Genomic DNA, 18909 nt, shown 5'->3' on the forward strand with positions numbered 1-18909 from the left:
ATCGTATGCTACCCCTTAAACATGACTTCCGTTCTGCAAATTCGGTACATAGTTGTGATCGACATAGAGAAGGTGCAGTTGGGGTATTTGCTTGCTGTTTGCTCAGCAAGGATAAGTAACCGGAAAACACGAAATCCGGGAACTAAGTGATGTAGTCTTGGCTTTTGAATCCCGTGAGTTTTTCCCTGAGACTCTTAAATGATTTTCGGACGAACCAAATGATTAAAGAGATTGTTTAGGGATGCTAGGACACTGCACCGATGTGTGGGAACACTGTTTTAAGTGGGTTTTGAGCAGTCGACTATACGTTCTACCTTTCAATCTGATTGTATAATTGATGAAAATTTTCAACGACCGTCCAACGTCATTTCCACAATTTTGGTTTGCGTAAATCAGATTATACAAATAGAATGGAGCGTGTAAAATTTTTAATTTGCACTTTACAAAGGATCCAAGTTATCAAAGTTATACAAAGGATTTCAAAAGTAGTTCTCAAAGTTAACCCTTTGAGTGCCAAGTATTTATTGAGTGGGTGTACTGAAAAGTGCCAGCGCTTTAGAAGCCAATTTGCAAGATTTCAGTAAAAAATCACAGTTTGATTATTTAATAACCTACCAACATAATGTTTTTCTCTGAAAACTCTGCATAATTAACATAAATTAACAAAGTTACCCTAAAATTAAATTTAAGAATAAAAAAAATTACTTACCAAAAGAAATTCCAGAATTTATTTAAATTTAATTTTTTAACCAAATTATCATTACCAAAAACATTCACTCACTTTTCTGTGTCCATATTACTGGAAAAGGTACTCAATCGTCTATAAATATTGAAAAATGTATACTGTATTATTTTCTTCAATAATGAGTGAGTTATACAACTTTTAAGAAACCTAATGTCACATTGTTTCCGGTAACCATGTCAAACAAAAAATGCTTATTTGTGAGTTCTAGATTGATTTTCGTTAAAGTCAACTGTCGGAAGTGTACTATAACAATTTATTTTGAAAAGAACAGTTCTTCACGAACAATTCAATATAATATTAGTTTAAAAATATAAAGCTTTCGATTTTTAGTGATTTTTTTCCCCTGAACATCCGGTAAAATCGGACGTTAGCACTTTCGGCCAACTTTTGACGTCCGGTAGAATCGGACGTTGGCACTTTTCAGACAACTTTTTTGACGTCCGGTAGAATCGGACGTTGGCACTTTTCAGACAACTTTTGACGTCCGGTAAAATCGGACGTTGGCATTCAAAGGAAAGTTATTCTTTAAAAAATGCAATATCTTTCAACAGATTTTCCGGATCTTGAATCCTCAGATTGTGACTTGCCTGTCTACATCTATAGGATTCGGTGCTATAGTCAGAGATTCGGTGCTTTCATCTTTGTAAGAACATATGGATCCTGTTGTTCCCGTAAATAACGATTTCTAGGTAGTCCATTAGACTTGCATAGCTTTCATCAATCCTAAGTTTGACGTCATCACTACCCAGGCGTCACCAATTCCCTCCTAATATGAGGAGGCTGGAGACCGTGAGGTCAGTCGCGATAGTGGTGCAGACCGCGGACTGAGACCTGGAGGATCAGTGTTTGGACATTTCTCCAGTTTCTCCTTCCCTCGCGAACAGTAAGAGGAAACCACTGGCACAACACACTTGCACAGCACAAGGAGGGGGAACAAGGACGTTGCGAGCCTAACTCACTTTCCCAGCTGTTGGTGTCGGCCGCACGCTACACGCCGCTCGCCAGTGTGTATTCAGTCGGTGTGCAAGTGTGTCAGTCAGTGAGCAGTGAGCAGTGAGCAGCGACATGGTTGTGCCTGCTACCAACACAAATGTCTCCGTAAGTCATTCTGTGTATTTAGTGGATCAGTTGTAAAGTATAAATTACCACTTAAGCTGTCATTCAGTAGTACCTAATGTTCTATTTAGATTTCGTGTGTATTAGGCTTCGTTTATGCTTATACCCAAAGTGTATAGTGTTTCAAATAATAAACATAACAATGCATAAAAACAAATTACAAGAATGGTTTTGATTAACTATTATGATTTATAGTTATAGCTGACCACGCGTTATTTGTAGGAGTAACATATTGTCATCGTAGGATTAAGTGTTGCAATAAAAGAAACGTTTCGAGGACACAAATTAACACCCCACATAGCAGATTCCAGCGCAAATATCTTTAATTCTATTATTATAGTTTATTTTCCAAATAAGTTAACCCGCACACTGTAAATTGACAACACTGTGAATTTAACTGTAACAAAGCAATAAACTTTGAAGTATATTATGGCGTACCACAAGGCTCTGTACTAGGACCTACTTTTTTATTATTTTTTCAACTATTTGCCTGATTGAGACGAAGATGACGCCGAACCAACAAAATAAATAAAAATAAAAAGTATTTGTAGAACACAATCAGTAGAATGTCATACGCGATTATAATCATATAATTTTAAAGAACAAAACCAAATAAAAACTAATGTGTGAAATACAAATAATTATAAAATAATTTCAATAAAGTTTCAGAGTGATATGTTACTAAATAATAAGTTAATTCCAGCTAAACAAATTTTTTTGCTACAACAGATTCACGATGGAACTGAAATATACGTAACAAAATGTGTAAAGAAATACATGTAACCTACTAGCAGTTACCCGCGATTTCGCAAGAAATTTCTCAGGCTTTGCACGAGTATGAGCACTACTAAGTCGAGTGAATTATATTTCAGGCTAAAATGTTAAGTTTACCTTATTGCTATGATCAAGGAAATATGCCAAAAAATGTATATATGGCCATTGTAATTTATTCCGGTCTTAGTATTTTTTGTGCCTTAATTGATTTTGCCTTGATTCCCCGATCAAATGCTATGAAAAATACTGTAAACTACAAAAACAGCCTATAAGACTCATCAACATAGCACCTGTTTTAGAATTCTATTTCAAAATTTAGATATAATGTTTTTCAAAACCATGCATGTTTATGAAACTTAATATGTACATTCATTCTATTTATGAGAAAGTAAATTTTCCGTTTAGAAATATACATCACGTAAAAAAATAATAATTGCATTTTAACCTTTTGAAAAGCTTCGAAGCAATTTCAGTACAATGTTACAATAGTTTACCTTAATTAGTAGACAAATTTTAACAAATTAATGTATGAATACATTTAAAATACTTAAAAGTACTGCTTTTATAGTACAATTAAAAATGTGTTGACATACTTTAAGTAAAAGATTTCATGGATTATACGATTTACTATGTTTTATGAATTCATTTAACATCATTATCGGTATTTTATTAGACTAAATAAATCTTTTAAGATAGTAAATTATAATTATTAAAATATTACTTAAAAGTATTCTTTGAAAAAAATGTTACGTTTACCAAAATCTTGAATACTATTACATTTGGAATTGGAATAATAAGTATACAATTACTTATTTCATTTCTCCCACCAAATCTTGTGCCATGCAAATTGTTTGCATCTTAAATATGATTAGGAGATTTTTAGTAATTATAATCTTTATATTACACGCATCCACCATACAGGAAGAAAATATCCACAGTCTTTTTAGAATCCTTATTACTTTGCAGTCTGACATTTTGTGGGGAAAGGGCACTATTTTAAGTCTTTGAAGTGTTTATGAAAGTTCAAACATTTAACAAAATGCTGCTATAACATTAGCTATGTTTTATAAATGAATTCTCGCAATAATTACTTGTGGTTTAATAATGTCCTAGTTCACCTTATCTTATAGTCCACATTTGAGGGTATTTAGTTTTAAATATTTATTTCTACGCCTCAGTGGCTACCTTAACGTTGCTTATCGATATGTTACGTATATATACTTAAAATATAACATCTTTGTCCACGTTATGCGTCATATATACAAACTAAGGCACAGGCTAACCGATTACTAGTAGTAACAGTTGGCTCTAGTAACTGTTTTGTATAGTACGATTATGCAAGTTTATGAAATTTCTCCTATACTCTATATCCAGAATATAGTAGTTAATACTTGTCACTTGTGCTCAAGTGACAAAAACACAACACAAGTGACAAATATTAACTACTAAACCCGTAATTATTTTAATTTCAATAGTACTCGGAGTTTACAATTTATGGTTAATAACTTTTTACTAAATTAAGCTTTAAGAATTTCTTACTCAAAAACGTAAAAGATTGTTAATAATGTTCATTTGAAAACTTTACAATTCGTCATTAGCCTCTATATTAAACTATTTTCTACGTTTTTGAAAGGCAATAAATTAATAAGCAAATTAATTAATGGGGGAAGCATGATTTTTCGAAAATTTACCACTATTCAGTGATAAAAGATACTGTAAAACTTCATTTCCAGATCTGCAATCTAATCTTTTCCTCAGGTGGATAACTAACCTAACACATAACTGTAACCTATGATAAGATAGAAATCATACCAGAATGTTGTGATGAAAGGTTCTGATATAAAAACGTACTGTTACTGATATTTTGTATCACTGAACTATGGAAGATGTCCGGAAAAAAGTCCTGTGTCCTTCACAAACCTTCTATCATAAAAACTGTAGATGTTTGAGACGGTTTCCGGACATTGAATACACCAAATCTTCAAGTAAAGTCAAACATTATTTACACAACAATGATGCACAATTCCAAACTCTCTCTCTCCATTAATCGTTTTACGTCGTCCGCGCCAGACTGCCGCGTTGATAATATGTAAATACTTGGACTATCCTCCAAAAAGAAATTTAAAACAATATGAAGTGACAAAGTACCGTAGGTAATATAGATAAAAGAACAGCAGAATGTGCTAAAGAACCGTTCTTAGACAAATTAATGTTCCTATTGTGAGCTTTAGCGTGTTGCGCGTTTTAGTCAAACATTGGCCTGACAAAAAGCACAATGGTTTTCCTCATAAATACACCGGGACTCGGTTTTGACTACGTTTATCAAACAACAGTTTGACAAATATTACGATGATTTTCCTCATGGATACCGAGGGACTAGGTTTTAATTATGTTTATCAAACATCAGTTTGACAAATATTACAATGATTTTCCTCATGGATATACCGGGACTAGGTTCTAACTACGTTTATAAAAAGAAACAGCCTTACAAAAATTAAATTTCCTGTTGCTGCCTGGTATCATTATAAAATTTATATTTATATTGCTAAATCTGTAGATAATTACGGGGCAGATTTTTGAATCTTAACTGCGAATTTTAGACTTTTGTCTTTAATGCTTGCCTTAGCAAAATCAATAAAATCTAGTGTTAAATGAAAACACAAAAAGTCTCACGAACAGAAAATGAATTAAAAAAAACTGTGAGTATGCGGACTCCAAAATGTGTGTGAATTTTGGAAAATCGATGGGATATATAGATAAATATTCTAAGCAATAGTCTTGTTTGAAAATAATCATAAAATTATCCACATTTTAGTGCATAATCCTAACGCCCCATAATGGCTAGTTAAGTAAAGTAAAGTAGTCTTATTTGACCAGGCGAAGTTACGGCTAAGAAGCCCTCTCTAACACCTTGGGGACCAACAGCTTAAAGGTGACTTTCGAACCACCACCAATTGTTAATTAAGCCAGTACTGTCTGGCTTTTATTGAATTAGTATGCATTAACGTAATTATCACATGTTATGCAGTATTTAAACGTTACTAAAATAAAAAAGAATAATACTATAGCATTTTAACATTAATTATCACATTAATCGTCTCAAGGAAAATCACTGATAACGCAGCTCAGGGAGTACTTGCTTTGTAACACTGTTTTGTGGGATGGCCTCTTGTGTTTTTGTTCAGGGAAGTGGGGAGATATTTCAATCAAAACACAATGCTGTGGTCGGGACAGATAGCACTTTGCAGGCTACTTCGCCGTGTAGCAGAGCTCAGAGAGTTGTTGCTTTGTAACACTGTTGTATGAGTTAACTACGTGAGGGTCCGCTGGTGTTTTGTTCACGGAAGTGGGGAGATATTCAATCAGAACACAATGCTGTGGTCGGGACAGATAGCACTTTGCAGGCTACTTCACCGTGTAGCAGAGCTCAGGGAGTGCTAGCTTTGTAACACTGTTGTATGAGTTAACTACCTGATGGTCCGTTGGTGTTTTGTTCACGGAAGTGGGGAGATATTCAGTCAGAACACAATGCTGTGGTCGGGACAGATAGCACTTTGACTATGGGCTACTTCGCTGTGTAACAGAGCTCAGGGAGTGCTTGCTTTGTAACACTGTTGTGTGAGATAACCACATGCCCCTTGGTGTTTGGTTCACGGAAGTGGGGAGATCCTTATGTGTGGTCAAATGTAATCTTTCTAGAACATCGAGAGTACAAAAACAAAACATAGTTTTTCTAGAGAATATAAGACTAATTCTGTTTCAGTAGAATATTTATGAAAATTCTTTAGTTTTTTTTATTTAAATCTTGAGGTATACTTCTGCCAAATTTAAGGTTCCTGATATATGAGGAAGTTGGAAAGTTAGTGATGAGTGTGTGAGTGAGGGCTTTGCCTTTTTTATATAAAAATTAAAATAAAATGTACTTTTTATTTTTTGTGATAAGCACATTTTAAAATTGACCACCAACAGTATATTCTGCACAAGATACAGTAAATACAATATAACTCACTTTTACCACCAAATATTGTGACTAGACCTCAAAAGAACTACAAAACGAAATTAGCATTGTTATTGTGTATAACCTTGCATCACATGGTGCTGTGCAATGCACGTGCGGAGAACCCCACTTCAACACATAATCGTTTCGTCTACAATTCTCCAGTGTGTAAACTGTAGTGAATATGCTGCACAATGCATACTACAAGGTATTATAGGCACAGAATTCGAAATTTTTTGAAGGAATTCCCGTACCCTCCTAAACTATGAAGATATTCAAGTCAATTACTGATCCTCTGAAGCAGTTTAGATCCGACCCTGGTCATTCGCTTCGATGTATTTGCTAAGATGTATGAAAAAGCTTGCACAAGAAAAGTTTAGTATCAGGTTGACAGTGAGCGAGGCCATTGTACAATTCACTTCCGCATCCTGGAGGTCATCAGGCGACACGGCCGGCGACTGGCCACTGATGTTCTGGTCTGTTGCTGGCCTGCAATGATAAGTAGTACTCAGGCCAGTAGTCTAGTCACATGTCTACCTTAGGTACTAAGGTTAACATTCATTTGGACGCTTTCTACAAGAGTAAATATTGTAGATGAATAACGATATATACTTATGATTTAATTGAACTTAAATATTGTAAAACAGGGGTATAGGCCCGCAAAGCCAACTGCTGTCTTTAATTGAAACATACCGGACAAGTACATATCCGACACCATTTTCTTTACAACAGACTAATGAGTTCTCCTGATTAGTTAAATCCAATCCCCCAAGGATGGCATCACACCAGTTACTTTATCCCAAACTAGTGAGTACATCAGATTAGTTAAACCAAATCACCCTAAGATACCATCACTCCAGTTGCTTTATCGCAAACTATTGACTTCTCCAGATTAATTAATTCCAATCATCAAAGGATGCCCTCACTACAGTTGCTTTATTGCAAACTAGTGACTTCTCCAGATGAATTAAATCAAATCGTCCAAGGATGCCCTCACTCCAGTTGCTTTATCGCAAACTAGTGACTTCTCCAGATTAATTAAATCCAATCATCAAAGGATGCCCTCACTCCAGTTGCTTTATCGCAAACTAGTGACTGCTCCTGATTAATTAAATCCAATCATCCAAGGATGCCCCCACTCCAGTTGCTTTATCGCAAATTAGTGACTGCTCCTGATTAATTAAATCCAATCATCCAAGGATGCTCTCACTCCAGTTGCTTTATCGCAAACTAGTGACTGCTCCTGGTTAATTAAATCCAATATCAAGGATGCCCTCACTCCAGTTGCTTTATTGCAAACTAGTGACTGCTCCTGATTAATTAAATCCAATCATCCAAGGATGCCCTCACTCCAGTTGCTTTATCGCAAATTAGTGAAATCTCCAGATTAGTTAAACCTAAGGATACCCTCACTCCAGTTGCTCTATCGTAAACTAGTGAGTTCTCCAGATCAGTTAAACCCACTCACCCCAGGATGCCCTCACTCCAGTTGCTTTGTCACAAACTAATGTATCTTCCAGACTTGCAAAACCTAAGCACAAAAACGTTCCACTGCACTAGTTGTTTTATCGTAGATCGTACATCAGATCAGTAAAACCCCGTGTGTCTAGGCACTTCCACACCAGTTTCTTTACCACTTACTTACGTGGTTAGCAGTTAATTATACTCTAAGAAACCAAACATGCTTCTCCACCAATAGATTTACCACGAACCAATAAATTAGTATATGTATTTAATTTATATTTCCATATGACAAAATCTTTTCCCATCCCGTAGCTATTATCCAGAGGGATGTCCTTTAAACGTGTACTAGCTACCTAATAAATGTCTGCTACCAATTTAGGCTACTATTCATTATACTTATTATTATATTTATTTTGAATAATAACCTGTGCACTATTTCCTCTTAGAACTGCCACCAACATAGAACCTTTGGTTATACTGAGTTAAAACGTATTTGAGCACTAATAGTTTCTGTATGTACAAAACAACAATTAACATTCTTTTAAATCAACAAGTTTACTCTATTGTTGACGAGTGATTCAATAACTGAGATCTTTACTCATTGTTTCCTCCAACTTGGAGATCTGAACTAATCCTATCTAGAAGTGTTGATTTATTAACACATTAACGTCGAATCAGTATTTGTTAATTACTGATTAGCCTAACTAGTTTCTTCACTTAAATTCCTTTTATCTGCGATGGAATATTGAATTCCTTTACTCGCTTTGAATATTTTACAAGAATCAACTACTTTTATTCCATCAATACGTAAACTTTGGAAAATATTACATTTAAATTTTATTTCATAATCTGGAATTCAAAATATATAATTTTTTTAACTTATTCATCAGAACATTATAACTCAATTGAATGATTTCTTGATTATAAATTGATTACACTCCTTACTATTCTTGCTTATATGTTTATAATATGGCATACTCTGAAATTCATGTATTGCTGCCACTTATATGGTTAGAACATACTCGTCACTCTAACATAGCCGTCTGTGGCTGCTAATAGTTGGTTATAATATGGCTCACTCTAACACAGTCGTGTATTATTGATACTAGTTGGTTATAATATGGCTCACTCTAACACAGTCGTGTATTGCTGATACTAGTTGGTTATAATATGGCTCACTCTAACACAGTCGTGTATTGCTGATAGTAGTTGGTTATAATATGGCTCACTCTAACACAGTCGTGTATTGCTGCTACTAGTCGGTTATAATATGGCTCACTCTAACACAGTCGTGTATTGCTGCTACTAGTCGGTTATAATATAGCTCACTGTGACACAACCGGATACTGGTACCACTAGTTTGTTAGAACGTGGCTCACTCTAACACAGTCGTGAACTGCTGCTAATAGTTGGTTAGAATATGGCTCACTGTGACAACCGGATACTGGTACCACTCGTTTGTTAGAACGTGGCTCACTCTAACACAGTCGTCTGTTGCTGCTAATAGTTGGTTAGAATATGGCTCACTGTGACACAACCGGATATTGGTACCACTAGACTGTTAGAACGTGGCTCACTCTAACACAGCAGTTTGTTGCTGCTAATAGTCGGGTTAGAATATGGCTCACTGTGACACAACCGGATATTGGTACCACTAGATTGTTAGAACGTGGCTCACTCTAACACAGTCGTCTGTTGCTGCTAATAGTTGGTTAGAATATGGCTCACTGTGACACAACCGGATATTGGTACCACTAGATTGTTAGAACGTGGCTCACTCTAACACAGTCGTCTGTTGCTGCTAATAGTTGGTTAGAATATGGCTCACTGTGACACAACCGGATATTGGTACCACTAGACTGTTAGAACGTGGCTCACTCTAACACAGCAGTTTGTTGCTGCTAATAGTCGGGTTAGAATATGGCTCACTGTGACACAACCGGATATTGGTACCACTAGATTGTTAGAACGTGGCTCACTCTAACACAGTCGTCTGTTGCTGCTAATAGTTGGTTAGAATATGGCTCACTCTAACACAGTCGTCTGTATTGCTGCTAATAGTTGGTTAGAATATGGCTCACTGTGACACAACCGGATATTGGTACCACTAGTTTGTTAGAACGTGGCTCACTCTAACACAGTCGTCTGTTGCTGCTAATATTTGGTTAGAATATGGCTCACTGTGACACAACCGGATATTGGTACCACTAGTTTGTTAGAACGTGGCTCACTCTAACACAGTCGTTTGTTGCTGCTAATAGTTGGTTAGAATATGGCTCACTGTGACACAACCGGATATTGGTACCACTAGATTGTTAGAACGTGGCTCACTCTAACACAGCCGTTTGTTGCTGCTAATAGTCGGGTAGAATATGGCTCACTGTGACACAACCGGATATTGGTACCACTAGTTTGTTAGAACGTGGCTCACTCTAATACAGTCGTGAACTGCTGCTACTAGTTGGTTAAAATATGAGTAATTCTAATACAGTCGTCTGTTGCTGCTACTAGTTTGTTAGAATATAGCTCACTCTAACATAGTCGTGTATTGTAGCTACACTAGGTGGTTAGAATATGGCTCACTCTGGCACTCATAAACACATGTTTATGATTGATTTCAGATTGCTTTACTCCTTCCAGGTCATGGATTTTCATAAAGCAGATTTCTATATCGATCCGTTGATTTTGCTTTCCCACTATGCAGAATCAGTCGGACTCGGTGGTCTCTGTACTGCAGATGTGCGGGGCAGCCGCGCCTACCGTTATTGCTTGGCAAGTGGCCAGGTGCGGCTAAATAATTGTTCCGCCGCAGAAAATATTGCTTCCTCGTGGAAAACGCCATCGGAACGCTTCCACGTCCCACGACTAAAGGAAGCTATGTTTCTGGGTTTTGGAAGATCCTCTCTTCTGAGCAGAGGCAGTCACGGTGACGGTTTAAAGGTTGGGTTAGAGGAGCACTCCACACACCTTTGATTGTGAGTCTATAATTGTTGAGACACTTGCTCCCATACGTGTCTATGTAACTTGTTTCAACCAAAGAGAGGACTATGCAGAGCCGTAGTTAAACGATCTTTTGCCAAATGCTCACGGAAGGGCGCCGAGACCTCGCCGACTATCCGAGACACTCTGGATGATCCAATTAAATATCTTTAGTCTCTGCCAATGCATCGGTGGGTAGAATCATCGGTTCTATGCCACAACACTAATATAACTTACTTTGAGAGTGCATAGGGACTATCTGCGAATTAACTTTGTACCTCTTTGTTTTTCAGTGGTTTGTATTGTTGTTTTACTATTGTAGTTCTTGGTATATTACTATAAGATAACGAATAAATAAATAGATACAATTTAACTCTGTGATAAACTTTCATAATTTGGCTTGACTGTATTCATTGTACTGTGAATACCATCTAGGTTTTCCGGTAAGAAAATCCGCGTCGAAACTAAACTCGATTCTAGAAATCCCCCCCCCCCAAATATTATTCTATAAATTACCACAATATGATTATAGAATAATTCTAGAAGGATAAATGCAATGCGTATTTACGAAGGAATAGCTCAAAATATAGCTACAAATCTTAGAATGATAAGGTCATAAGTAAATCAAGCACAGAGGAAGAAGGCCCCGTAAAAGGGAAGTCGATCAAGTCACCTATGATCCAAAACTACTATTGGATTCACATGAGACGTGTTGTTATTTTTATTGGTATAATATCAAATAATCTAGCCATTTCTCAGCTACGATACAGAATAGCTCTTCACCAAAGTTGCAATTCCGAAAACATGTAAATATAAGTTAGGAAAATCAAATAAAATATTTTCAGAATTGGTCAGATAAATATGCATTCTTACTTACTTTTTGAGGGTGACTTTTATGAGTAATCTGATGGTGAGATTCGCATAGCCCATTGTCATCTGCCGGGGTAAAAAAATACATGCACAACAGAGACGTTCGCACTGGATGTATAGGTAGGTTTTTCGCACTGAGAAAACAGCCTAGATTAATTCTTATAATATATAAATACCAAACAACCAAACGCCTACAGTAGGGGTCACAAAAGAGTGCAGTTGGCGGTAACCAATAGAATGGACAGGTTCATGCAACGTTGCCACACAACACGTCAATGGCGCGCTGCGATTACAGCGGGGAACAAGTTTGGCAACGTCGCTTAGTCCTCATTGGCTGCTCCAAGGTCACGCGCCAAATAGGCTCCTCCCTCAACTGCACTCTCTGGTGGTCCCTACTGTATCTTACTATAAAAGTTGGAAGTAAAAGTCTTTACCAATTTTAGACGTGGTGACAACAGGGAAATTAGAGAGGATATAGGAAATCCCGTACACAGGAAGCCAATAAGGTAAACATTAAAATTATCCAGCTCAAGGTTCTAGGCATTGAATATATTAATTAATCGTGCTACATAACAGGTACGTAAAGATAATTGGGGTGGAGAGGAATAAGTGGGCATTGCAGGAGAATGGGTACACTACTATACAAATCAATAAAGCATTTGAAAAAAATAACTAGGTGTCAGGATTTGCCATAGTTATATCCCAATTGAAATTAAACTTGTCTAATTTCCTTACATCCAGGGATCAACTGATTACTATCCAGGAGTTACTGAGTAGGTAGGACATGAAAAAGGCATAATATGAAAACTGTATTCAAGCAGGCTAAACACTGAAGAATTGAAAACAGTAGAAGACTTTGTATGGTTGGAGATACCACGTAAAAGTATCTGTACGATTGAGTGAAAACATTAAGAACCTGAATTTTCACTGTACTGAAGCATCAGACTTAGCGAAACACAGTTAGAAAGTCAAACAGTGAGCAAGAATTCCTCAAAACAGAAGCATGAATGTAGAGTTTTAATAAAAAAGAAATTGTTTATTCTTCCACATTTAATTTATTTCAAAAGCGCTTTCGCTAACGCTGTCCCAGACTTGACTCTTGGAATCTGCAGTGCGTCTAGAGGTATCCAACAAAATTGGCGCGAAGAAACTCAAAAGAAACTCTTTGCATTGTTTCGACATCAACGACACCCAGACTACAAAATACAGTGTAACTTAAGAATAGAATTTTCATTGTCTCATCAGGTGCACAATTGAGTGTACTACGATGTTTTAGACACGATCTTTAAGCACGGTGGTGCAACCTAGTTTTCTGCACATAATGTAGCTAGTGTGGAAGAGCTAATTCAATGTGGATGTTGACATTAGTACAGCTCCAGTTCACCTTCCTCTTAGTGCAGCGTCTGGAATCCGAAGGTGAACTGGAGCTAAAGTCAGCATTCACATTGAATCAGTCCTTCCCAACGTTATGTGTACAAAACAAACGTATTTGCAAAAATGTCATACTACTATCTAGTAATAGTAGAGAAACTATAGAAAGTTAATAACTTAAAACAGATGAGTTTTATTTTACATTTTAGATATTTTACTTGCTTATGTATTATCAAAAAGTTGGCAGTCTTTGGTTTGTCGTACTGATTGTTGATTGGTTCCGTTTTAACTAAACAGGACATAGCTCCGCCTCTCAGCTCACCTCTATAACCGGATGTGTGTTATTGGTATGAAAACTACTGACCAATGGTAGCTTTCCACATTGAGCCCGAAAATGTTCAAGAATTGAACTGTGCTAACAAATTTTTACATGGGTGTGGACCGGAAAATGTAGATAACGGTGATTACACCGACAGTGCAAGCGTAGAAACTAAGATTACTCGTATGAAGTTTAAATTAAGATTGACATTCTGTAAATGATAAAACAAATGGTATCTTGGGTTTGGTATGCTCTTTGTTTATTCTCATGACTGTTATCAAATAATTATTTGGATAACAGCGATAGCTGTAATTAACGACGAGGGGCCCAGCGTTAGTGAAGCGTCGCATGGTTGTAGTCAAGTTGGTCAAATCCGAAAAGCCCCATTCAGTTAGGAAGTAAGTTTAATAAGACTGTGATTATTTAAACCTAGAGAAATATATTCTTGAGCTGACCCTTCTTCCCTTCAGCGCTGAACGCACTGACTTTAATGATACTTCGCGACTTCCCAATTCTCTATAAAACGTTGGATTTTTTCCCCAACGCCTGAAATTCAGGACATCAATGCCCCATTTTTGGGAAATGGTATTGCTGGGTGGAGATAAAAGTTTGTGGAACTGCGATTGTCGAACGTTAGGACATCCTTTAAGGTAATTTTCACTACAAAATATTTCAGTTCGATATAAATTTAACTGGATTGTTTATATATGGAGCACATGAGAATTTATATCTGGTCAACAAAGTTCGTTCTAAGTTTCAACACGAGTCTGAAGACGATCCAGTCATACGCATTATTCTATAGGCGCATAAAAAAACTGGTTGGGCAATCTTACCAAGACGATCAAATTTCTTGTCTGAAGCATTCCAAATCGTGCCATATAGAAAATATTCTAGAAATGTGGGAATCTTAGTTTGACAATGCTTTATAGCTAGTAGGCTGTCGAATTCCTTAATGATCTATCCTTGGATTTGTTAATTATGCCTTCACAGTAAACAGTTTTATCTTCTGTTTGAGAGATTTCACTGTTACAGTTGGTACTCATTTGGTGTCCGAAACTGCTCTTAAGAACAATCTACTAAACCAGATGAAATCAGATTCTTACTAGTTTGAAATTATTGTAGAGTTATTGTAGAGATAAATATCTTAAAATTGATTATTGACCCGTTTATTGGAAAGTAACGGAAAATATTTAATTTGGAAGCTTTTCTAAAATATTCGGAATATAAATCTGAACAATACGGAATAACGTATCTGACAAACATCGAATATATCTAACCTAGTAATAAAATTTTAAAATTTTGATTTAGAATGCTCCAATAAGGTACCGGTAACAAAAAACTATGGCGCAAGACCAAGTACAACGCGTATGCCACTTGTACCTTGATAGCATAACAGTTCGTGAAGAACACGAGATCAATCACCAACAGATCACGTAAACATTACCGAAAACGATGCAAGCTCATGGTTGATAATCAGAGATACACCTCGTCGTCGAGGTGTGTTATGTCACGTAACTAAAACACGAGCTGTTAGTCAAGGTTATGTCAAATAAGGTCACATCACAGCTCAGTTCACTTGCTGTGCATACACTGGATTGATGAAAGTATATATGTAGTAGCATAGTTGAGGTATTTGCATATGTCACGTGACTAGCACCAGCTGACAGTCAAATGGTTCGTCAAATCACAATAAAGTCGTATGACAGTCAGTCCATATCATATCAGATTATTTTTACAGCTAATCGAATCTGGCGTGATACTTTCGGTTTGCTTTGTCACGTGACTTCAGCACAAGTTGACGGTCAAGGTCATTTAAAATCATATTGGGTCATGTTGTCAGTTCTTCGGATCTGAGATGATACTTTCGGTTTGCTTTGTCACGTGACTCCAGCACCAGTTGACGGTCGAGGTCATTTCAGATCATATAGGTCATGTTGACAGCTCTTCGGATCTGAGATGATACTTTCGGTTTGCTTTGTCACGTGACTTCAGCACAAGTTGACGGTCAAGGTCATTTAAAATCATATTGGGTCATGTTGTCAGTTCTTCGGATCTGAGATGATACTTTCGGTTTGCTTTGTCACGTGACTTCAGCACAAGTTGACGGTCAAGGTCATTTAAAATCATATTGGGTCATGTTGTCAGTTCTTCGGATCTGAGATGATACTTTCGGTTTGCTTTGTCACGTGACTCCAGCACCAGTTGACGGTCGAGGTCATTTCAGATCATATAGGTCATGTTGACAGCTCTTCGGATCTGAGATGATACTTTCGGTTTGCTTTGTCACGTGACTCCAGCACCAGTTGACGGTCAAGGTCATTTCAGTTCATATAGGTCATGTTATCAGTTTTTCGGATCTGGCGTGATACTTTCGGTTTGCTTTGTCACGTGACTCCAGCACCAGTTGACGGTCAAGGGCATTTCAGTTCATATAGGTCATGTTGACAGCTCTTCGGATCTGGCGTGACACTTTTGGTTTGCTTTGTCACGTGACTCCAGCACCACTTGACGGTCGAGGTCATTTCAGATCATATTGGGTCACGATTACAGTTCTTCGGATCTGAGGTGATACTTTCGGTTTGCTTTGTCACGTAACTCCAACACCAGTTGACGGTCGAGGTCATTTCAGATCATATTGGGTCACGATGACAGTTCTTCGGATCTGACGTGATACTTTCGGTTTGCTTTGTCTACTTTCGGTTTGCTTTGTCACGTAACTCCAACACCAGTTGACGGTCGAGGTCATTTCAGATCATATTGGGTCACGATGACAGTTCTTCGGATCTGACGTGATACTTTCGGTTTGCTTTGTCACGTGACTCCAGCACCAGTTGACAGTTAGAATGAGTTTACAAATTAATGACATCGGTCTCTATCTCTAATTTATTCATAACTGTTTATAAATATCCTGCTTGAACTCTGAAATAAGAAAGTTAGTTTTCTATTTAAAGGTATCTTTCCTTTTAGAGTTCTCTATTTTTGACAAATATTTTTAGGGTTATAAACAATGTTGTATACAATATAGCTTATTTAATAAAACATTGCTATGGAATATATAACAAGAAATAATTTATAACATTAACAGATACACTTGTGAACAATACTAATAATACTATACTAATCGTGTGAACAATTCTGTACTGCCTATAACACATAAGGAAATCTTACACTGGCAAAATACACAGTTAGATTACTTGTCTCTGAAAAACCTTACGTTTTCTGAGGAAAAAGTGCGCGAATATACTTTATTGATTTTGATTAAAAGGTATGTGAAACTTTTTGTATCAAATAACGCTAGAGTTTGATCTAATTTAAAATTAAAATAAAGCCTTAATAAAATGCAAAAACGTACTGAAGTAAGAATTGACAGTTCCCCTCAAGAAGCGGGTTTCCCAATCATTAGCATAGGCTATACGAGTTGGAACGACATCAATATTATCGAGGTTTTACTGCCTTGGCACAGAAAGATCACGAACATTGGACCTTGGGTTCACCCTTGGACACCTGCAGATTGAAGAATAGCAACAACAACCAATGGCAGTGGCAGCAGTTATTCTAGAATTAGCATTCCACTCCACGCGAGCGAATGATGTTTTCCTACGTCACCAGTTGAAAAAATGCAGTAGCATTAACATTAACGAGTTTATCAATTAATTAACGACTCTTGCAATACAGAGGTTAACCTCTTGCTGCAGTCACCTTGTCGGTTGATTGTTTTCACTTACTCCAGGACCATAAATCATCCCTCTTTATTTATCTATATCATGTCTTGATTAGTAATAAAATTATTAGCCTAATCTCTCTTAAGAAAGTCTACGAAGCGATTTCGCATTCTTATTCCCTTGGCGCGACAACTTTATTTAGGTACAATTCGCATCTTCAAAATTTATAAATTCTAAAAGTGCGATTCTATTCCATTTAATTTAACTGTACGGTTATTTTTTCCAATGAAATATATTTTTACGTCCCGATAATTGTGGGATTGAATAAAGTAATCAGTCTCAGAAAATATATACTACATACACGTTTCGCAACACACTAATATTTACAGATTGCTTCTTCTCTATAATCATTAAGCCTAAGCATGACGTGTCGCATTTGTGAAAATGTTTACCACAATAAATTTTCTGATTCTGATTCTAACAAGAATGAAAGTTTTTCGAAAGTAACAAAAGAGCGTAGACACATTACTACGCATTACACATTACACCGTAGTAGATATAAGAGAAATGCAAATGTCTATTATACCAATTGCACCCATTGAAGTTTATTATAGACGATGGATGAACTGAAAGGATTACAGGATTTCGGACATTTGCCATCGCCGTTTGTTGCAAAATATTAACACTTCTTTTAGAGTATCAACGCTCTTCTATTTTGAGCGTTAGTCCATTGCTTCAATTTAGATGTATAACATATATATTTGCTGGACCTATCTTTCCACGGGTGCGGCAGGCACTGGCCAAACTTGATTTTTGGAAGACGAATCGGTTTCGTGACTACCGATGGAACACATGACGAGGCAGGCACCTGTGGGTGTAGTGTGGGTCGCAGCCGCGCCTAACTTTCCACCAGTGCGGCAGGACTTGGCCGAGCTTGATCCTTGGAAGACGAATCGGTTTCGTGACTACCGATGGAACACATGACGAGGCAGGCACCTGTGGGTGTAGTGTGGGTCGCAGCCGCGCCTAACTTTTCACCAGTGCGGCAGGACTTGGCCGAGCTTGATTCTTGGAAGACGAATCGGTTTCGTGACTTTGTGCTCACTTTGTGATTGTAGAATGGGTTTGCCAATAAGAAAGCAGTAATTTTTTAAATAAATTTTGATGTCTTTAAGGAACGAACGGAGCCTGGAAGTTTATTAAAAAACACCTTGGTGATGCAGATTAGATTTAGATTTATTGAGCCTTTTATATGGAATATTGATAAGACTTCTATTTCCTAGTATTATATCTAAGAACATCACTTCTCAATATTAAACTCTCGTAATTTTCCTTAATATTTTAGTGATATTAAAAATATCATTATAACTGCGGTTATTATTAACCACATTCATGCCATTCTGGGTTATAAACAATGGTCTACAGCTAGTTAACTTTACATATGATTCTGAGCATTCTTTTGAAGTAGTAAAACACTATTGACATTAGAACTGCCTCCCCATATAGGATTAGGGTTTGAAAATATGCAAAATATGCTGTCTTAACATATTCAATAGGATCCCTTTGTTCTTTCTCAAGAGATATATTACTCTAGATAACTCACTACTTAAAA

The 18909-nt window shown here is 36.8% G+C and overlaps 1 protein-coding gene across 2 annotated transcripts in view; it reads left to right on the forward strand.

The window, feature by feature from the left end:
* Positions 1 to 1651: 1651 nt before the first annotated feature.
* LOC124366312 (cationic amino acid transporter 3) overlaps positions 1652 to 18909 on the forward strand; it is a 92626-nt gene continuing 75368 nt past the window's right edge. The window contains exon 1 of one of the 2 annotated variants that reach the window (XM_046822758.1): positions 1652 to 1843. In XM_046822758.1, coding sequence (XP_046678714.1) covers positions 1811 to 1843 — 33 coding nt within the window. In that variant the 5' untranslated portion in view covers positions 1652 to 1810. The remainder of the gene's footprint in view (positions 1844 to 18909) is intronic. The other variant, XM_046822757.1, reaches the window with a different exon arrangement.

Source organism: Homalodisca vitripennis, chromosome 7 (assembly GCF_021130785.1).
Source record: "Homalodisca vitripennis isolate AUS2020 chromosome 7, UT_GWSS_2.1, whole genome shotgun sequence".
Taxonomy (NCBI): Eukaryota; Metazoa; Arthropoda; class Insecta; order Hemiptera; family Cicadellidae; genus Homalodisca; species Homalodisca vitripennis.